This window comes from Alexandromys fortis, unplaced genomic scaffold, assembly GCF_014885135.2.
Source record: "Alexandromys fortis isolate MF-2015 unplaced genomic scaffold, M_Fortis_MF-2015_v1.1 scaffold_85, whole genome shotgun sequence".
NCBI classification, from domain to species: domain Eukaryota; kingdom Metazoa; phylum Chordata; class Mammalia; order Rodentia; family Cricetidae; genus Alexandromys; species Alexandromys fortis.
The window spans coordinates 2,318,273-2,338,504 of NW_026067975.1; the positions used below are offsets into that span (position 1 = coordinate 2,318,273).

A 20,232-nucleotide genomic window follows, 5' to 3' on the forward strand; every position below is an offset into this window, starting at 1 on the left:
GTCAGGTGGCCCACAGCAGCCAGTCCACTCCGGACGCTACAAACGCGGCCGAGGCCCTGCAGCAGGTGTCTTTTAGCGACGTCACAGAGCCCCGAGAAGAACGCGCCACGGCGGTTTGCAGGAGGCCCCTGGATCGAGGACACCCTCCAGGCTCTGACGGCTACCCCGCAGGCTGATGGCCGAAGGCCTGGGCTTCCAATGGAGAGCGCTGCAGACGCGGGTGCCCACCGTCCTCGGGCCACCACCCAGCTGGTCACTGTGCCCTCGAGACTTCCGCCCGCAGCCCCGCGGTGCTGGGCGGGGGCCACAGGCGCTTAGAGCCGAGGCTGGGCGGGGCCTGATCGGGGGCGTGGCCCCGCGTCACGGGCGGAGCCTTGCAACCTGGGCGTGGCTGTCGGGGGCGGGGCCAGCAGGGCGGCGCTTGGCCTTCGGGCCGCGCCCAGCTGGGCGGGAGGCAGCGGCCGGGGTGCGCGCCAGGGCCGCGGGGATTGGCTGCGGCGGGCGGAGACGTCAGGCTCCCGCGGCCCCAGCAGCCGCCCGGCGCGGCGCGGCTCAGTCGGCTCGAGTGGTTTGGTAACGGAGAGTTGGCCCCGGCCCTGCAGTCCTCTGCCGCAGTCGCTGGGCTGCGCCGCCGCCGCCGCCGTCGCCGGGACGCGCCGCCGAGCCCTTCGTCGCCTCCAGTCCCGCGGCCTCGGTTCGCCTCGCCTGCCGCACGCCCACCATGACGAAGACTGAGAAGAAGTCCTTCCATCAGAGCCTGGCCGAGTGGAAGCTGTTCATCTACAACCCGACCAGCGGAGAGTTCCTGGGGCGCACCGCCAAAAGCTGGGGTGAGCGCGCGGCGGGGCGGGCGGCTCAGCGGACGGCCCCATTCATTGCCCGCGGCCTGGGGGCCCCTGCTCCGTGGCTGGGCGGCCGCTGCCCCGGCTCGAGCGGGGCGCACGTGCTGCCGGTTCCCGCCGCGAGCGGCGCCGGAAACGGGACCCGCCGGCCCGGCCAGGCCTCCTTTGTGGGGAGCGCGCCCTGGAGGCCCGGGCCGCGCCGACTGGGGAAGCCGGACCTGCCCCTCGCCTGCTTGGGGAGAGGAAATTTCCACTGCCCGCTATCTTGTGACTCGGCGACGCTGCCACCCGGATACCCGGGAGAGTGCGGGCGAGCGCCGGGAGTGTGTGTGTGTGTGTGGGTGGGTGGGTGGGTGGCTTGCAGGGACGCGTGACGGGGACTTAATCACTGGGGCACATTGTCCGCGAACATGCACTGGAATTCCGACCGAGAAAGGCCGGCTCGGAGAGGGTTTCTTCGTGCTCGGAGGTCATAGCACTTTTCTACCTTGCGGATTTTGCTTTGGGGAAAGACAGTCCAGTCTAAACACCCCCACCCCCGCCCGCGTGCCCGCCTCTCGCCTTCAAAACATTTGGTGATGGTTGAATGTTAGCAGCTTTTCTCTGCGCGAACTCATTGTTTTAAAAAGATATAGTGAATCCATCTTCTGGGTGTTGTGCGGTTGTGAGGTGCCTTTTTTTGTTCAAAAAAATGTTAGAGAAAATGAACAAGTGTGTTCCATTATTGCCTTTATACTTCAACAATTTTATCTTTTTGAAATCCTTTTAATCCTTTTAAAGAGTATCTTGTTAATGGACCTTGACTTTTTTTTTATCTCATTCCGAGCAAGAATAGATTTCTAGAGCTGAGAACCGTTGGGGCATGGTATTTTATTTGAGAAGCTTAAAGACGGTAAATGAACTGTGGCTCAGAAAAATAACTTGAAGTGAGCTCCTGCAGGGTGGAAGGCGACTTTCCTGTCACAAGCTGAAAGGGGCCCTGGAAGGGTGGTTTTGGGTTTTTTTGTTTTTTGTTTTTTTAAATTTCCAGCCTCCACTTCAGAAATGAGAAAAATGAGACCCAGAGGTTGTGATTTTTGCCTATGTAAAATTACATATTCTACGGGGCCAAGAAAAGAGCCCAGTCTCCTTTAATCCCAGTCCAGTGGTTGTATTATCTTACAGATGCCTTGCCTAACTGCCCAGTAATTATGTACAATTTTTATTTAAATTGCTATCTTTTCTTGGGAGCTCACTACTTGCTAAGGAAATCAGCCTTCCACCCAGAGTTAAAGAGAGAATGATGATTATTGCTTATTTCTGTTTTGTACTTCCAACTGAAGCGATCTGGGGTGGTGGAGAGCGATTTATCTTGTAGATTACCTTTTGCCTTTCTGTCTGCCTTTCTCATTTCCAGCACTGAGTCTCTTCACCTCGCTAGGGTTTCTGCAGGCTCTCACTGTAGCCCAGACTGATCTCAGACTTACTTTTGGTAGTTCTCTTGTCTCAAGTCACTTACATGAGTGAACATCAGGGTAGCTTAGACAGTTGCTGTTTTAATCTTTATTTTAGCAAATAGATCTCCTTGATAATATGCATTTAAATAGATAACATACAAAGTATCTAGAATTAATTGGACAAAGTATAAGGGTTGTAGTGGAACATAAAATAAAATTGGGATTAGCTTTGGAAGAATTAGGCAAGACCTCTTTACAGAATCAGCATTTATTACCCTTATGCTCAAGTAGTAGATTTCGAGTTTATTGAGGGAATTGTGAGCCAGTGCAGAGCGGCAGGGGTGGTTGAAGATTCCAGCACAAGGGCATTCTTTTAAGGAAATGTGGGTGGGAGGAGGCTGAAATCCACTCTCAGCCTTCAAGGCCGTGGACCTAGACTCTTGAGTGTGCTGTGGAGAAGGGCTCCTACACCCAGACTCAAGTATGTGCCTTTGGGGCTCTCTGCCAAGAGGGGTACTTTTTACTTAAAATCATCAAAGCCCTGTATGAGCCAGCTGCCTGATCCACCATTAACATTCTGGTATGTCTTTCTACAATTTGTGTGATGTTTCCTTTTTTAAAAGCCAAAAGAGATAACCGTAGATTCATTCTAAGTATTTGTAAACACCTTGCCATGTTAAAAGGATCTCTGTCACCCATATGTACTGGTTCTTTCTTCATCCTCCTCCCCTTGTGTATGTACAGTTTTCCAAATTTATTTCTTTGGGATCAGTTTGTGGGATTTCTAGGCTGCTCATACAAACCTTTTAGAGTTTGAAAGCATGTTGTCATGGTGTGTTCCTGGCAGTTGTCAGAGTATATTCCCACCAAGGATGTAATGGTGTTTTACCCTCAACACTGAGGCTATTCTTATCTTGTGATTGCTTTTGCTTTTACATTTCTAAAAAAAAAAAAAAAAAAAAAAAAAAAACCTCTTTATATATTTCTAGTTGTGTCTCCACACCTCCATAAATTTAATGCAGGTAGTAGTTTAAAAAAAACATTATTTTATCCTTTGTAAAGTTGTTGTCTGTTTTGTATAAAGGCTTCTTGAGACTTTATAAAGATGTCCACAGTTTTCTGGTTTTATTTTTCTTAGGTCTGCAGTATGTTCCATCTTGATCTGAGGTGTAGCCTATAAGTACATTAGATACTTTAAAAATATTTAAGAAATTTTTTTTTGCACTGGTTGTGGTAGTGAATGCCTTTAATCACAGCACTCAGGAGGCAGAGGCAGGAGGATCTCTGTGAGTTCAAGGCCAGTCTGGTCTACAAAGTGAGTTCCAGGACAGCCAGGGTTGTTAACACAGAAACCCTGCCTGTAATTTTACTGTAAGCATTTTAGAAAATGAAAATTTTGCTTATTGCATCATATTGCTGTATTGAAAACAGCGATCTGAAGCTTTTGAGTAGCAGTGTGGGGATTGAGGTATATCTAGAGTTACTCTCTCAAGCTGAACAGTGAGCACACAGCAGGAATAAGGAGTTGCCGCTTCTGACGAAACAGAACAAAAATGTTGGTGCCTAGTGGCTGATCTTGTGAATTAAGTACAATTAGAGCTAATGTGCTGGGACTTGGCTGTCATCTAGTATTAAGGTAGGCAGTGTGCCATGAGTTGCAGTTAAATTTATTTGGTTGTTTTGAATCCTGCTGACTTAAGTTCAGGCTCTCCCACCTCTACTTCCTGAGTGCTGAGATTATAGGCATTTGTTACCACATCTGATTTACAATTAACATTCAATTATGGAATGTAATAACAAAAATATATCTAAGGAAGAGTTGTTTCTCATTGTTTCTGTATTTGTATGTATGATACACTATGTAAAAAAATTAATTTACATTAGGCATCAAATACTGTAATGTAAAAAATGTGTTTTCAGCAGGAATTGTACTCAAGACGTAGGTGAGAAAAATCACTTGGTGAGTTAGTGAGAGGGCAGAGTCCAGATTAGAAGTTCTATTTTGTAAATTATGCCTGGCATGGTATCATTATAAAGATAAACTTGGGGCATTGTTATCTAGGTTGTCTATTGATAAATGTTGTAGATTAATATTGACTTGCTTACAACTCAAGATTCTGATTACTAAGCATAACCACATAAATTCTGGTTCATAACTAGCTCATGTCATCGTGTTCAGATGCCCTTTTTATTCATAATAGATTCATGAAGTGCCATTTTGGCAACCACTTGCTTCCATTCTGGGTCCCGCCTTAGCAAATGCTCTGCTCAGGAGACTAGTTAGTTAGCTATAGAGAAGGCAAGTGTGGCTATCATTCGGGTATAACACTTTATGAGATGAGATGTAGCTTTATGAGATGATGGTCTTCATCCAGTAAGTAGGACCTTTGTGAAACTATACATATAGGCACTTTTAAAAGACTTACCTTACCTTGTGTGCAGGTTATAAATGCAGGCTAGTGCGGGAGGGGCAGCACCCGATCAGGGCATTTACTGAAGTGTCACCCAACAGGAGTAAGACATCAGTCCTAAACTGTCCAGAAAGTAGACCTGTGGTGGATGAAGGAAGCAGGTTACAGGAGTCATTGTAATAGTGACCGTATGTGCTTTTGTTATATTTTTGTTGTTGATGTTGTTTTCTTTTGTTTTTTTTCTGAGACAGGTATTCTTGTAGCTTTGGAACCTGTCCTGTGACTCGCTCTGTAGACCAGGCTGGCCTCAAACTCACATAGATCCTCCTGCCTCTGTCTCCCGAGTGCTGGGATTAAAGGTGTGTTCCTCCACTGCCCAGTTGACCATATGTGTTTTAATGTTATTAAAGAACCTCACTCCGAAATAGTTTGCTTTTCCCCCTTCCCCAAAGTTGATTTCTGAATTTTTTTTATCAGAATTAAACTGTACTAACAGGTGGGTTTTATTTTATGTTTAAAACTGTTTTATAGGCTAACATGGCAGCTCACATCTGTAATTCCATTATTTGGAAATTGGAGATGGAATTACAGAGGCGGGAGGATTGCTATAAGTTGCAGGCCAGCCTAGTGTACATATTGAGTTTAAGGACAGCCAGGGCACCATAGTAAGACTTTGTCTTAGAAAAACAAAACAAAGGCCTTCCTACAGTAATAATTTTGCAATGGTTTATCATTGCATTTGATTAAGGACTGGTTATTTAAGCACTGATTATGCAAAAGAAAAATGTTACTTATTTTAACGTTTACTTAACGTTTAATTTTTTTTTAGATTTTATTTTTATGTATGAGTGTTTTGCCTGCATGCATATCTGTGCACCCCGTGTGTGCTTAGCACCCCTGCAGGTCAGGGAGGGTGTCGAATTCCTGGAACTGGAGTTATAGATGGTTGTGAGCTGCCATGAGATTGCTGGGATTCAAACCCAGGTTCTCTGGAAGAGCAGTCGTTGCTCTTAACTTCTTAGACATCTCTCTAGCTCCCAAAACAACCATCTATAACTCCAGTTCCAGGAATGACTTTATCTTCTTAACGCTTAGTTAATATATTAAGTAACTGTTTCATTTCAGTCTGTCTGTGCATGTGCATATTTCAACAATGCACATGGAAAAGTCTCAAGACAACCTGTTAGAGCTGACTCTCCTACCGTTGTGGGTCCCAGGGATCAAACTCAGGTCATCAGGCTTGGAAGCAGATACTTTTACTCACTAAGTCACCTTGTTCCCTCGCCCCTTTATAAAGACAGTTTTACTGTGAAGACTTGAACTTGAGGCAGTCCTGCCGCCTCAGCTTCCAAAGTACTAGATTACCGGCATAAATGACTGCCAGCTTTTTTAAAAAATCACCTATGTAGCAGACTTTTGTGTGCTGCCTTGTGAGGTGTATCCCAGCAGCCATGGTATCTTTGTATTGGGATCCACGGTGTGCATGTCTGTCTAGTCATGGGCTTTTTATATTGTCATAAGCCAGCTGCCTCGCTGTGGTCTTCATGTGGTCTCACGCTTACCTCTTTGTGGTTGTATGCACTGCTCTCAAGGCCTCCTTGGTCCGGAATGGCCAGCTTATTCCTTTCCCCATACTGTTCATTCTCTGCATATTAGTTCTCCCTATTTGTGTGACTTCTTTTGCATGTCAAAACTGCCTCAAGCCTTCTGATGCATTCTAAGTGAAAATAATACCTCTTGTTTCTAATACTATGAACCTGATGTGTGTGTGTTCCATAATGCGGGATTTACAGCTGCATTTATGTCCCTGTAGCATCTAGTGTGTTTTTTGGGATGAGCAAAGTTCAGCTTGTGATTCATTTAGTCCTGGAAGTGATATTGAGAAAGCATTGAATTAGTCACTTAGATCTATACTGAAAGTTTGATGTAGTTCATTGTACAAGAAGGCATAATTCAGTCAGCCAGATTACTGTGTTCCACTAAATTTCTCACTGATATTGAAGTTTCTAGCACCATAATAAAGGTGAACATACAAGACATGGTGCATGTATAATACTTGATTTCTCTCAGGAATCCACTGAGAAGATCATACTGGAACAGAATCCAGACCTAAGTTCCAGTTCCACATCTGTATCTAAGCTTAGATTTCTCTTTGAAGAGCCTCTGGACCTTGATAAAGGGGAAAGGGCATGGAATTTCAGACCTCACTGTATGAGCCCGTCCGGATGCTTTCAGCTAGGAAGCAGCAAACACTGAAGGACCAAATGAGTGTGTAGGCTTTGCTGGCTACATGGTGCCTATTGTGGCTTTACCGTTACTCCAAGTGGATGACAATTGTGTGTCTGCCTTCTCAGTATTTGATTTACAAAAATGAGTTGTGTCTGTTGACTCTAGACATAAAAGTGGTCATTGTAGACTGACTCAAGAAATATTGAAGTGGGCCAGGCTCAGGAGTGCAGACCTGTAACCCTAAAGATTGGGATGCCAGCAGGAGAAGCAGACGTTCAAGGCCAGCCTGAGCTGTGTGAGACTGTCTCAGCTCTCTATTCCCAAAAGAAGGCATGGAAGAAAAAAATAATTTGAACTGGTCTGAATGGCATGTAGACTCTTGGGTTCCTACTCTCATGTAACAATTAACACACTTGTTTGCAATTTTACAAATAGATATCCATACTCAGTAGGTACCTTGCTACCATCAGTTTCTCTGGGCAATCACTACTATCTGTGTTAGTGCTTTTAAACATGTGATACTTGATGTATCTATTTTGGGTAGAAGAAGTCTGGCAGCTTCTTATAAAAGCAAATATACACTTACATCCTAACCCAGCAGTTCTCCTATGTGTTTACCCAAGAGAAATGAAAACATATCCACAAAAACACTTGTAACAAGAATGTGCATAGTAGTTGTGTTCATAATGGCTCTAAACTGGAAACAGCCCAGGTGTCCGTCAGTAGGAGAATAGGCAAACAAACTGGTATGCCTGCACGGTGGAGTACAACTCAACTAAGAAATGTATTAAGGCCATACAAGACAGGGATGATGCTGAGTGTGGTGGCACATGCCTTTGATTCCAGCAGTTGGCAGTTTAAGGTTAGCTTGGTACACATAGGGATTTCTAGGACAGCCAGAGCTACTCATAAGACCGGGTATTTTAAAAACAAACAAAAGCCCTCATAATTCCATTGGGAAAGCTTCACTGAAGAAAGTACATACTAGATGATTTTATTTGCATGCTGTGAAAATGTGCAGAATGGAGGCTGAGTCTAGAGCAGTGGGAATAGAGATCTGCTGGGATGGTTTGAGGTTATCTCTTCAGTAGGAGTTGGGGTCGTATATGTGAACTAATTTTGTCAAATGTAATGATCTGTAAACTTTCCGTCAACTTTAGCTATTAGGATGGTGAGTTGTTTGGGGGCTGAAGGGCCTTGACATGTGCTGAACTGCATTCAGAAACTAGACACAGTAAGGTAAATGTTAACTGGAGACTGGGATTCTGGGTGTTCACTGTTAAAGTTCATTCAGCTTGCCTGTACATTTGTAAATAATACTGATTGAAATGTCATCACCAGTCTGTTTCCTAAAGAAATTTCAGTTTTCAGGGCTGGAGCGCTGGCTCAGCAGTTAAGAGCACTGACTGCTTCTCCAGAGGTTCTGGGTTTGATTCCTAGCATCCACTTGGCAGCTCATAACTGCCTATAACTCCAAGATCTAACACCCTCACACAGACATGTAGGCAAAACACCAGTGTGCATAAGAAATATGAATTTTAAAAAAAACTTCAGTTTTTCCATCAACCCTTTTCTACTTTTATATGAAGAGGTAGAGTTTGGGTTTTTTTTTTTTTTCTATTTACTATGACTTGCCTGTGTTTCAATACCAGAATATGTAGATTTGTTTAATTCTTCTGAATAACTGCATAAAATTCTGTAGTGTGGAGATTTATAGATAGCTTTTTCTAAGTTTTATTTACTATTTGTGTTCTACATGTGGAGGTTAGAAGACCTTTGTTGAGGTGGTTCTGTCTTTCCACCATGAGTTCTGAGGATAGAGCTCAGGTTGTAGGGCTTGACTCATAGCAAGCCTTTACCCTTTGAGCCATCTTGCCAACCCCCACTTAGTTTCTTGTTCATAGGCCTGAGTTGTTCTTACTGTACATCTTTGTAGCTGTTTATGATTTTCTTTTTAAATATTTGAATTCTATTATTTAGTTTACTGTGTGTTTTTGTGTTTATTATTGGAAGTTGAACTTAGTTTTGCTCATGCTAGGTAATTGCTGTACTACTGAACTTAATTCCACTGTTTTTTTGTTTTTTTTTTGAGACAGGGTCTCACTATTAAGCCCTGGCTGATCTGGAACTGCGTATGCAGATCAAGTTGGCCCCAGACTTAGTTTGTCTGGTTCTTCCCACCAAGTGATGGCATGAAGCCAACTACAGCCACCATGCCCAGTTTATCCCATCCTGTTTGTTTATTATTATAATGTATGTGTTTTGCCTGCATTTGTGTTTGTGCGTGCCTGGTGCCTAAAGAGGTCAGATGAAGGCATTGGAGCTGCCATGTGGGTGCTGTGCTTTCTCCCCAGTTTCTCTTTCTGGGGGTAGCCCAGGTTTTATATCTGTCTTTCTACCTAATTAATTAAGTCTTAAGGATGATTTGGGGAGGGGGGAACTGGAGGGATGGCTCAGAGGTTAAGAGCATTGACTGCTCTTCCAGAGGTGTCCTGAGTTCAATTCCCAGCAACCACATGGTAGCTCACAACCATCAATAATGAGATCTGGTGCCCTCTTCTGGCCTGAAGGCAAACATGCAGGAAGAACCCTGTATACATAATTAATAAATAAGTCTTAGGAAATAAAAGAATGATGGGGGGGTCAGCCAGGCAGTGATGGCGCACACATTTAATCCTAGCACTTGGGAGGCAGGGGCAGGAAGATCTCTCTGAGTTTGAATCCAGCCTAGTCTACAAGAGCTAGTTCCAGGACAGGTTCCAAAGCTACAGAGAAACCCTGTCTCAAAAAACTAAAACAACAACAACAGCAACAAATACATTTGTTTGTTTCTTTGTTGTATATCACCCCACCCCCAGTATAAGCAAGATTTTATAGCCCAGGCTAAAAATAGTCTGGGATAATTGAACTCCTCATCCTCCTGCCTTCATAGAGTGCTGGATTACAGCCCCTGGCACCCTGGCTGTGTTAGGAATTGAACCCTGAACTTCATGGTGCTAGACCAGTGCTTTAAAATCTAAGCTATGTCCCCGGCCCAGTTTACTCTTCAACTAACTAAAAACTTGACAGCTTTTCGTCTTTCTTTTTTTAAGTCAATACATTTTTAACTCTTTATTAAATCATTTTTAATATGTATGTGTGTGGAGTTGGCACATGTTTTTTTGAGACAGGATTTCTCTGTGTAGCCCTGACTGTTGTAGAACTCGTTCTGTAGACCATGCTGGCTTCGAACTCCCAGAGATTCACCTGCCTATGCTTCCTGAGTACTGGGATTTAAAGGCGTATGCCACCATGCCTGGTTTAATTTTTTAAAACAGGATCATACGTAGCTTTGACTAGCCTCAAACTATGTAACCAAGGATGATCTTGAACCCCTGATCCTCTTGCCTCAGTTTAAGGCCTGAGATTACAGACATGTGCCAGCATGCCTGCTTTGTTTTTTAGTAAAAGTTTTAAAAAATAGTTTTCTGTAGGTACAAGAGATGCCAGGGATTGAACGGAGGGCCTCATACCCGTTGAAATGGAGTTTTATCCCTGAGCTACACCTCTAGCCCACTTGGTTTTTATTTAGTTCATGGCTAGTTTATGAACAGATGCTCTTAGATTTGAAGAGTGTTTTTTGATGATCCCAAAGCTCTGTATCTTAGGCAACTTGATTGTTTTTGAAAAATACTTTCTGTCCTTGTTATCTCTTTGTTTCTGGACATTTGGCAAAGATACATTAAAGTCTTTATTCATGATTGTGGGGCTGTGTGTGTGTGTGTATATGTGTGTGTACACAACAGGAGTACAAAATTTGAACCCACACAAAGTCATGGAGGTTCCTACCGCTCTTTTAATTTGAGTCAAGGTTTCATGTAATCAAGTATGCACAAGGCCTGACATCTGTCCCCAGCACAGATCAATAAAGTGCTAAACAGAACTGAAGGTATACACCACAGGCTCCTTGGTCTGACCTGCAGCAGTGAGGGCGAGGACCTCACTAAGTATAGAAGTACATGTGACCCAGCATTTAACATAGAGATAAATACCCAAGAGAAATGAAACTGATATCCAGCACATCTTGTGGGAATATTCGAGTGTAGTTTGTAATGTAGCTCAAAGGTCAGTGAGATGTATATGATATTAGTACAGTGGACTAATAGCCACAGAGAGGGCTGAAATGCTCAGGCATGTTTAGATACAGGTGAGTCTTGAAAGAAGTCATTTCTCTTTATGAGACATTTTTAGAAAATTGTGCTGCTTGAGCCTGGTGAGGTAGAAGACAAAGAATGAGGATGAGTATGACGGGGGCAGTAGGAGATCTTGCTGAAATATTTTTAAATGTATTGTAATAGAGTTGTATAAATCAGGACATACTAGAAACAGTTAAACTGTATAGTACATTTGAATGTTAGTGGCAAACCATATTCTAGTAACATTCTACTTTTGTTTTTAGGTTTTTCTCTTTTTTGTTATTTTATTTCATTTATTTATTTTTTGTTTAAATTCTAATAGCTTGCACAAGACCTTATAGACTGGTCATCATTGCAGCAGGCTGCGCTACAATACATTACGTGAAAGAGAGGACATGGGAGAGGAGGTGGGTAGGATACAAAGTGTACATGTATGAAACTGTCAGAACAAAAGATTAAAAATTCAGATATACTAAACATTTTAAACTTTGTGTGACCTAATATAATTACTCTTTTTTTTGAAAAGCATACCTGCCTCTGCCTTAAAATAATTAAGACTATAAACAGAATGGTTATTTATCAAGTAAAAGTTTCTGATCCCAGAATCTTCTGAGCTCTCTTTCATGTCAGATTCCTGTGGGTAACTAGAAAATTTACAAAGTAGTGAACCAAATCATAAGGCTCAAAATGCTGAGGGTGTGTACTCAGGGCTGCTTTTGTTTCCCTTTGGTCTTTTTTGAGCCAGTGTCTTACTGTAGCCCAGCTGGCCTGCATACTCTTGCCCAGCCCTCTGGGCTGGTAGTGTGTGTCCAGTTTTGATGAAGCTTGTGGTCTATGTTGGAGAACTTGTCTTTATCTCATTTCTGACGTGATCTTTAGAACCCTGGGATTTTCTGTCGTTTTTGTTATGCTGATGAAGACATTAAGTTAGATCCCTGGCTTCAGAATGAGGGCTGACCCACATCCCATTGGTTTAGGGATGTTGAACTCAGTTGACTGTCAGGAAAGGAAGAAGGGGGTTGTAAATTGAGTCCCTAGAGCAGTCTAGGATTCAGTCTAGTGTCACTAAAAGATGAGACTTAGTACAAACTAAGCTGTATCTTAGTGGCTCCGAGAGTATGAGCAGATGTGCTGGAGGCTTGCCCTGACCACAGCACCTGAGAGAAAACGTACAACTCTCCTGAGTTCTGTTGGGTTTTTCTAGTGAGGGATGGAAGCTGAGGATAAGGAGCAAAATATTTCCAAGACACAGCTGGGACCCAGCTTTCTGGTGGAGCATCTAAGGCCTGTATTCACCTGGTAGCAGGACTACATTTTACAGTTAGAGCTGAATCAAAGAGACAGAATGGGATGGGACCTGTTTGTGAGACGGGGTAAACCTTGGCCAGATTTCTTCTTAATTGTATAGATAACACATGAACCAGACCTCAAGTAAGTTGTTGGTTTTTTTTTTTTAGAGTAGATGCAGTTGATTAGGTTAGACTTGACTCTTATGTTTGCTGTAAACCCCACTGCAGTTCCATTCCACACGTTTCTAGTTTGTTGCTGGAGTTTTGTTTCTATCTTATCAACTCTCAGCAGCTAATGTCTCCTGAGTTGGAACCTGTGAGTTATCCTGCCTGCCGTATATGAGCCTTCACACATGCACGCAATAGGAAATGGGAATGTGAAAGCAAACCTTGACTTCTGAGTTTTCCTTCTGTAAAATGAATACTTAGGTTGGTACTACTGTTAGCTTCTTTTTGGTGCTGAGAGTGGGAATGAAAGTAGGACACTAGATTAGAGCCAGGTCGAACTAGCAAGACCCATGTTTCCAGCTGTCCTGGCGCACTGGCTCCAGCTGGAGCTCTGTCCTAGCTCTGTCTCCTCATCAGAAATGAAGAAAACCATTTTGAAAATCGGTCGTCTCAAGAACAGAAATAGAAGTCTGGGCTGGTAGCGAAGTACTAGCCAAGTACCTTCAAGACCCTGAGCTTAATCCACAGTATGACAGAAGAGAAAGCAGTCAGTGCCCACTGAAGAAGGGATTTCTGGTTGTACAACATGCTGATGTAGTGATCCCGGAGTAGAATCAGAAGGTAGCACTGGGGCTGCTGGACAGTGAGAGTGGCTTTTGCAGAGAATGCTGTTCAGTAATAACTTCAGCCCTCCCTTTTCTTTCTTTCTGGCAGGGTCCTTCTATGTAACCGTAGTTGTCCTAGAACTCACTTTGTAGTCCAGGCTGGCTGAAATGGAGATTCTTTGACAATTTCCTGTTCCAGCCTCCATTGTGCTGACATCACAGGTGTGACTTACCATGTCTGTCCGTGATATCGTGATATTTCTTCAGATTTTTTTTTTAATGTGTGTTTTGTCTGCATGCATGCAAGTGCACCACAAGCTTGCCTGATGCCCTTTAAGGGCAAAAGAGGGCATTGTACTTCCTAGAACTGAAGTTTAGGATAGATGTGAACCATCAGTGTAGGTGTGGTGACTTGAACCTAGTTCTTTTACAAAAGCAACATGCTCTTAACTGCTGAGCTATCTCTCCAGCCCCATTTCTTCAGATTTTTTTTTCTTTCTTGAGACAGGGTTTCTCTGTGGCTTTGAAGCCTGTCCTAGAACCAGCTCATGTAAACCAGGCTGGCCTCAAACTCACAGAGGTCCGCCTGCCTCTACCTCCCAAGTGCTGGGATTAAAGGGGTGTGCACCACCACCCGGCTTCTTCAGATTTTTTAAGTTCATGTTAGTTTCTTTTGGTTGTTGTTGCTATTTTGTGGGTTTTTGTTTTGTTTGTTGGTTGTTTTTCTTTTTTTGGTTTTTTGAGACAGGATTTCTCTGTGTAACAATCCTGGCTGTCCTGAAGCTTGCTTTGTAGACCAGACTGGCTTCAAACTCACAGAGATCCTCCTGCCTCTGCCTCTTGAGTGCTAGAACTAAAGGCGTATGCCACTGCCACCTGGTGATGCTTTGTGTTTTGGAGGGGTATTTTGCTGTGAGTTCTAGGCTACTGTCCACTTGCAGTCCAGCCTCAGTCCCTTGGGTGCTGGGATTACAGGTATGCACCACCATATTCAACACTTAGTTTCTGCCCGTGGATAATGACTAAAGTCTCTTGAAGGATTTGAAGTCAGCAAGTATTTATCAGTCATGTGATAGAATGGTTGTTTATTGTTTGCTGCTGTGGTGTGTAGGCCAAGCAGATAGCACACTGCAAAGGCTCCACACGATGTAGAGCTTTGGATGTTCTAGGTAGAACCACCTCGTTGTTGAGTTCAGCCCATCTGCAGACTTTACTACAAGTCCTGGGGCAAGTTACAACTTTGTTTTTATTTTCTGCCATTTTTTTCTTCCTCCAGAGACGAAGAGGTGGTTACATTGAGAAAGTATCAGGACTCTTGTTGAGTAGTCTTGGATGATGTTTATAAGAGAGGTTAGCTTTAGTTTTTAAGTGCTAGGTTTGTGTTTTGGCAAATAAGCGCTAGAAGTAACTCATTGCCTGGTATCTGGTACAGGGTACTGTGGGGGATGTGTTCAGTCAGGGTCTCGTGTTTCCTGGGTCAGCTCTAACTCTGATGCCAAGGATGACCTTGAGTTACCAGCAGGAGCCACCACACCCAGTATGTAGTGCTGGGGAAGGAACCCCGTCTGCAGACTGAGCTACATCCCCAGCACAAATTTGTATATGTGTGTGTGTATATATATATTATTAATTCAAGTCCTCATGTGAAGCTTTAACACTTATCTTTTATTGTATAATGATTTTTGGATTTTTCATGTTCATGAGTTTCATTTATACTGTTTTCCCTGGAAATTAACACGTTTGCAGATGTGAGACCTTTTGGGATGAATTTTAAGCGCTTCTGGCAGCAGTGTGCTGATTGTCAGGATGCAACACTCCTGAGCATATGTGAGCACCTAGGACTGGTTGGTGCTCGCTCCACTCTGCGACCTCTTCTGGAGGCAGTGACTGTTTCTTTTCTCACTGTAGCACATGACTCACCCCATGGGTTTGTTTTTTTTTTTTTTTTTTTTTTTTTTTTTGGTTTTGTTTTTCTTCTTCCTTTTCTTTTTTCTTTTTCTGCAGCAGGACCGAAGTGGGTGGTGGGAAGCGATGCTGCCCGAAGGTGATCTCTGTCTCTCCTTTCTGTTCACTCACTCTGTGTCTGGTAACTGGGAGGAAGGGTAGGATGCCGTCTAAATTAACAGTCCAGCCAATGTTAGACTGTTAGACAGTCAGCATTGCTTAGACTATTTCCCTTTGAAGTGGATTTCTGGCCTGCAGTAAAGAAAGTTTATCTGGCTTTGGGCATAATCTGTTTTGGGATCTTGTTCTTTAAGAATCGAAGAAAGTTGTGTATCAACTTGTGGGGTGTGGATGAATAAGTATGTTCAGATTTTCATTATTATGAAATTTATAAGCCCTTTGAATTTGTTCCTGTGGGAGTCCTCTTAGGAGGACTTAGATAGATATATTAAGATGGGAGTAAAGCGGGTAAGATGTCAGTTCGGTAGAGTTGAATATTCTTTAGTTTCTCCTTGCATCATCCATTACTTTTAAAAAACATTTAAATATTAATAACTTACTTCAACTATATTCTGATATATAATTTTGAAGATAGTCATTTCTAATATTAGAACTTTGAATGTAGCTGATAAGTGAAAAAAATACTGATCATTTTTGGTGTTCCCAAAACAAATCATTGGCTTGGGATAGACCTAAGTGTTTTCCAGTTATAGGGGTGGGACTGAGTTTGGGTATATTGAAATGTATCTGTCACATGGTGCTTTGTGCCCTTTCTGCAGAGCTGTGCCCTGGGGTGCAGTGCTTGCTTCTGGTCTTGTCCTCTTCTCTGCATGTTTGCATGAGCCCTTCTACTTAACCACTGTTTTCAAACTTTATTGAATTTCATCTTTATGATTTTTTTCCTTCTCTGCACATTTCTTGGTTATTCTTTAAGTTAACTCACCCTTTAAAATGTTAACATAAAGCCGAGTGTGGTGGCACACACCTTTAATCCCAGCACTTAACAGGTGGGTCTCTGAGTTTCAGGCCAGCCTTTTCTCTCCAAAAAGCTACAACCCCCCCTCCCCCCAACAAAGCACCACCAACAGAACCGTAACAACTGTATTGTACATAAAGTATCTGAAGTACAGGTATAGAGGAGGGTTTTTTGTTTTTGTTTTTTAACTTGCCACTTAAACATCTGAGTATGTTGGGGGAGGCTGTCCCACCTAAGGGCATCTTAGTTTTGAGGGCATGAAATTCTTTTTGAGAAGCACTCCCCCATGTGCTGGACTTTTAAAGCTCTTGGTTTTTTTTTTTTTTTTTTTTTTTTTCTTTTTGAGGGTGGTGGTGGTATTTCTCTGGCTGTCCTAGACCAGGCTGACCTTGAACTCAGAGAGATCCGCCTGCTTCTATTTCCCTAATGCTGGGATTAAAGGTGTGTGCTTCCACCACTAGGCTAAAGTTCTAACTTTGAACCAGAGAATGAGTATTGAAAACTTCTTCGCTGGAAGGACATGATATGAGAGGAGGGCTCATGGGGTTAGAGGCAGCTGCTTGCCAGAGCTCCCCTTGCTTAGGCAACTTCTGTACCCTCCACATGAGGATACTTGGCTGCGTGCATGGCAAAGCATGGGCTCCCACCCCTGCATTGAACAGTTTGTTTGCTCGAGCCCGTGTGAGTCCCTGTGTATATCTCATCTCACGGGTGTTTGTCTCTCCTACAGGTCTGATCTTGCTCTTCTACCTAGTTTTCTATGGGTTCTTGGCTGCACTCTTCACATTCACAATGTGGGCCATGCTCCAGACACTGAATGATGAGATTCCGAAATACCGAGACCAGATTACTAGTCCAGGTAATGGTGTTGACATTATCATAGCTTTTAAACATCACAGCAGAAATGAATGTTTTAGTGAAGTGAGTTGGAATCTTATGAAGAGTTGAGAAGGTGTACAGCACCTTCACACTGCCTTCAGTATGGAGGAAGCACATGTTTGGCTCTGGCTTGAGTTATACTATTAGTCTGATAAAATAGATGCCCTGTGGTTTTGACTGGTTGGTATGAGAGTGGTGAAAAAGATGACATCATTAGAGAGTAAAGGCAGTGTGTTCTTGATATGCCTAGTTCTCTGTCATTTAAAAATCTGTTATGCTAAAGGTTAGATTTTTAGCAAAAAAACTCTTACCTGAAACATTAGTTATGTAAACTACATTTTCTTCACCTGATGTTATTCTTTTGAAACAGTTTTTGAATGCTAATTCTGCCTCAAGGAACTGGCAGTGTTTGTGTGACAATACTGGAAATTAAACTGTACCCCCACCCCCGCCACAAAGGCTAAGCAAGTTCTCCAGCACCAAGTTACATCCCTAGCCTAGTCCTGGCTTTTTCGGCCGAGTAAATCAATATTTATTCAGAAAAGTGAAAAAGAACTCCATAGGAGAAGTTCTGAGGGAGTGAGGACCTGGGCTTGATGACATTTAAGAGGAAAAGTAGTGCATGGAATTCCCCAAGTGTAACAAGTTTTCCAGAACAGGGACACGCCTGTCTATAGAGGAGGAGAAGCCTGGTAGCAAGGAGAATGAGTGGGCCCAGCAGGTGGGGAAAGTGGAAAGTTGCTCCGTAGAACATTTGATTTGTCAGCCACTTTTGATGTGTCTTCCAGGGACCACTTGGCAATGTCTGGAGTCACTGTTAGTTACTGGAACTGGAGCGGTATTTGCCAGTAGAAGCCAAGGATGCTGCTGAGCAGGACAGCCCCTCCTTCCCAACAGAGTTATCCCACTCAAACTCATGCTGAGGCATTCTAGTCCATATTTTTCCCACTTTGAGGAGTTCTGACCTTTATTACCAGAGAATCCACACCAACTTCCACAGCCATTTTTTTGTTCTAGTTTTTTGTTTACAACTAATATACCTTTTGTCCTCTGCCTACACTAATTTAAATTTCATTTTCTTTCTAAGTTATATATGACTGTGTTATTATCAGCCATAATCTAATCTAACCTCAGAAAATGCTAAACTGTTTGTCATTGTACAAACCATCTAAACAGTAAAGTGTGTTCAAAACTGAGTTCTAAGTTGAGTGGTGCCAGCAAATGCCTTTTAACCCAGCACATGGGAGGCAGAGACAGGTGGATCTCTGTGAGTTCATGGCCAGCCTGGTTTACAGAGCTAGTTCCAGGATAGGCTCCAAAGCTGTACACAGAAAACCTGTCCCCCCCCCCCCAAAAAAAACAGAGTTCTATAATATTATTCATTGTATTGTAGTTTTACAGTATAAATAAGTAAATATATAAACAAGTGTGTATTTAGCACAAAGTTTTTAGATATGAGAAATGTTTGTATTAAAGTTAGAAGCCAGATTATTCTTTGTAGACAAGTATGTTTGCCCTTTCTTTGCTCTATATGCATGGCTATCAACTCCTGATGAAATTATTACTGGTTGTAATCCAAATTTGGTATGTAAGAAACATACTTGAATGGTTATTGAAGGAAAAGAGTATTTACAGGGTTCCAAATGGAAACTCTTTAGCTGAAAAGAGTAGACTGTCTTTAATATGTTTTCATAGTTGTATTTTGAATGATAAAGTGCTTAGACTGAGCAGGTGGGCACCTGCTGGTGGCTTATACTTACGTTCTTAGTTTCTGGTATGCTCAAGAGTTTCTGTTTTGTTGTTTAATCTGTAACAGCAAGCAGCAAAAAAACCTAAAATAGTATTTGATAAAAACCTGGGTTTAGAAAGTTCAAAGTAAAAGCAAGGGAGAATGCTCAGTGGTAAGAGAACTTGCTATGTAAACATGAGTTCAGATTCCTAACATTTAGTAAAAGCCAAGCATTGCCACTTGTACCAGTAACTCTAGTGAGGAGGGTGAATGCAGGAAGGCCACAGGCTGACTGAGTAGCCAGCTTAGCAGAAAAAAATACAAATTCCAAATTCACTGAGAAATGACCGGCTCAAGAATAAGGTGGAAGCTGATGAGAGTAGGAGCACCTAATAGTGTGCTCTGGAATGCATGTGTGCGCGTGCTCTCCCTCCCTCCCTCCCTCCCTCACCCATGCGCACACAATTCAGAGTAAAACAGGATTTTGTGTGTGTGTTTCTTTGGTGGTCGGTGCCCCTCCCCCTCCCCCCAACTAGCTCTGTAGACCAGACTGACTTTGAACTCACAGAGCTCCACCTGCCACTTTCTCCCAAGTGCTTGGATTAAAGGCAACACAGCACCTGGCAAAACAGTATGTTTTAAAGGAAGGAGTGATGATTATAATTAACTGAAAATAATAAAATTTAGGGACTGTTTCTAATTAATTTGTCTAACTGGTTTTAAAGATTTGAGTTATTTTAGATGTTTTTCATAATTTGATCCAAATAGAGAGTTGTTGATAATTGTAACTTATCTGTGGACACACAGCCCTTCGGGAATAAAAGTAAGGAAAGGTAGTTTCTTACTGTTAATAACCCTCTCTGTCTCTTTTTTAGGACTCATGGTTTTTCCAAAACCAGTGACTGCCTTGGAATATACATATGACATGTCTGAGCCAAGTACTTATGGAAAGTTCACTGCAGACCTGAAGAGGTTCCTAGAGCGTAAGTGTGACCTAGAAGAGGGGAGAGCTGTAGTTCCTGCAGAGCCCAGTGCCACTTGGAATTGCCTGGAGAAGCAGCATTTTCTAGTCAGTTTTCCAATTTTGTTCTCCCTGTTTCAAACACAGACAGCTGGGAGGATCTGCAAGTAAACTCACTGTCAGCTGTAAGAATGAAGGCAAATCTGTGTCCTGTAAACAGTGCCTCTGAGTGTCAGAGTCTCCTGTGGTGCTGGCATGCTGGGCAAGTGCCCCCCACTACTGGCACCGCAGCCTGTTATGTGTTCCTTTGTGTCTGGGACAGTGCCTGTGTCAGAGTGTAATGTGCTCATCTTACGTTTGTTAGAGTCACCAGTACATGATTCTCTCTAATAAGTGTTGTAGGCAACGTCTTTATTGTAGCTGGCTTAAGCAAATTCCTATAAATATAATAACAGTCAAATGAGGAAATAGTAAGAACTTTGGTTTACTTGACCATCTTATCCCTTCTCAGCCACACAGTACACCACAGTTGTTCCCTAGTTGCCAAAGTCATGGAGCTTTCCCAGCACCACTGTGTCTTGCTAGACT

General features: G+C 42.9%; 1 protein-coding gene and 1 long non-coding RNA gene across 2 annotated transcripts in view; one reads left to right on the plus strand and one right to left on the minus strand.

The window, feature by feature from the left end:
• Positions 1-569: 569 nt before the first annotated feature.
• Positions 570-20,232, plus strand: part of Atp1b3 (ATPase Na+/K+ transporting subunit beta 3) — a 30,667-nt gene continuing 11,004 nt past the window's right edge. Inside the window, exons 1-3 of the mRNA XM_050157337.1 lie at positions 570-830; positions 16,806-16,934; positions 19,559-19,666. Coding sequence (XP_050013294.1) covers positions 722-830; positions 16,806-16,934; positions 19,559-19,666 — 346 coding nt within the window. The 5' untranslated portion in view covers positions 570-721. The remainder of the gene's footprint in view (positions 831-16,805; positions 16,935-19,558; positions 19,667-20,232) is intronic.
• Positions 3,225-5,561, minus strand: LOC126510668 (uncharacterized). The gene is made up of 2 exons (XR_007594457.1): positions 4,710-5,561; positions 3,225-3,452 (listed from the first exon to the last, which is right to left on the minus strand). It is a non-coding gene; the product is annotated as an uncharacterized lncRNA (long non-coding RNA).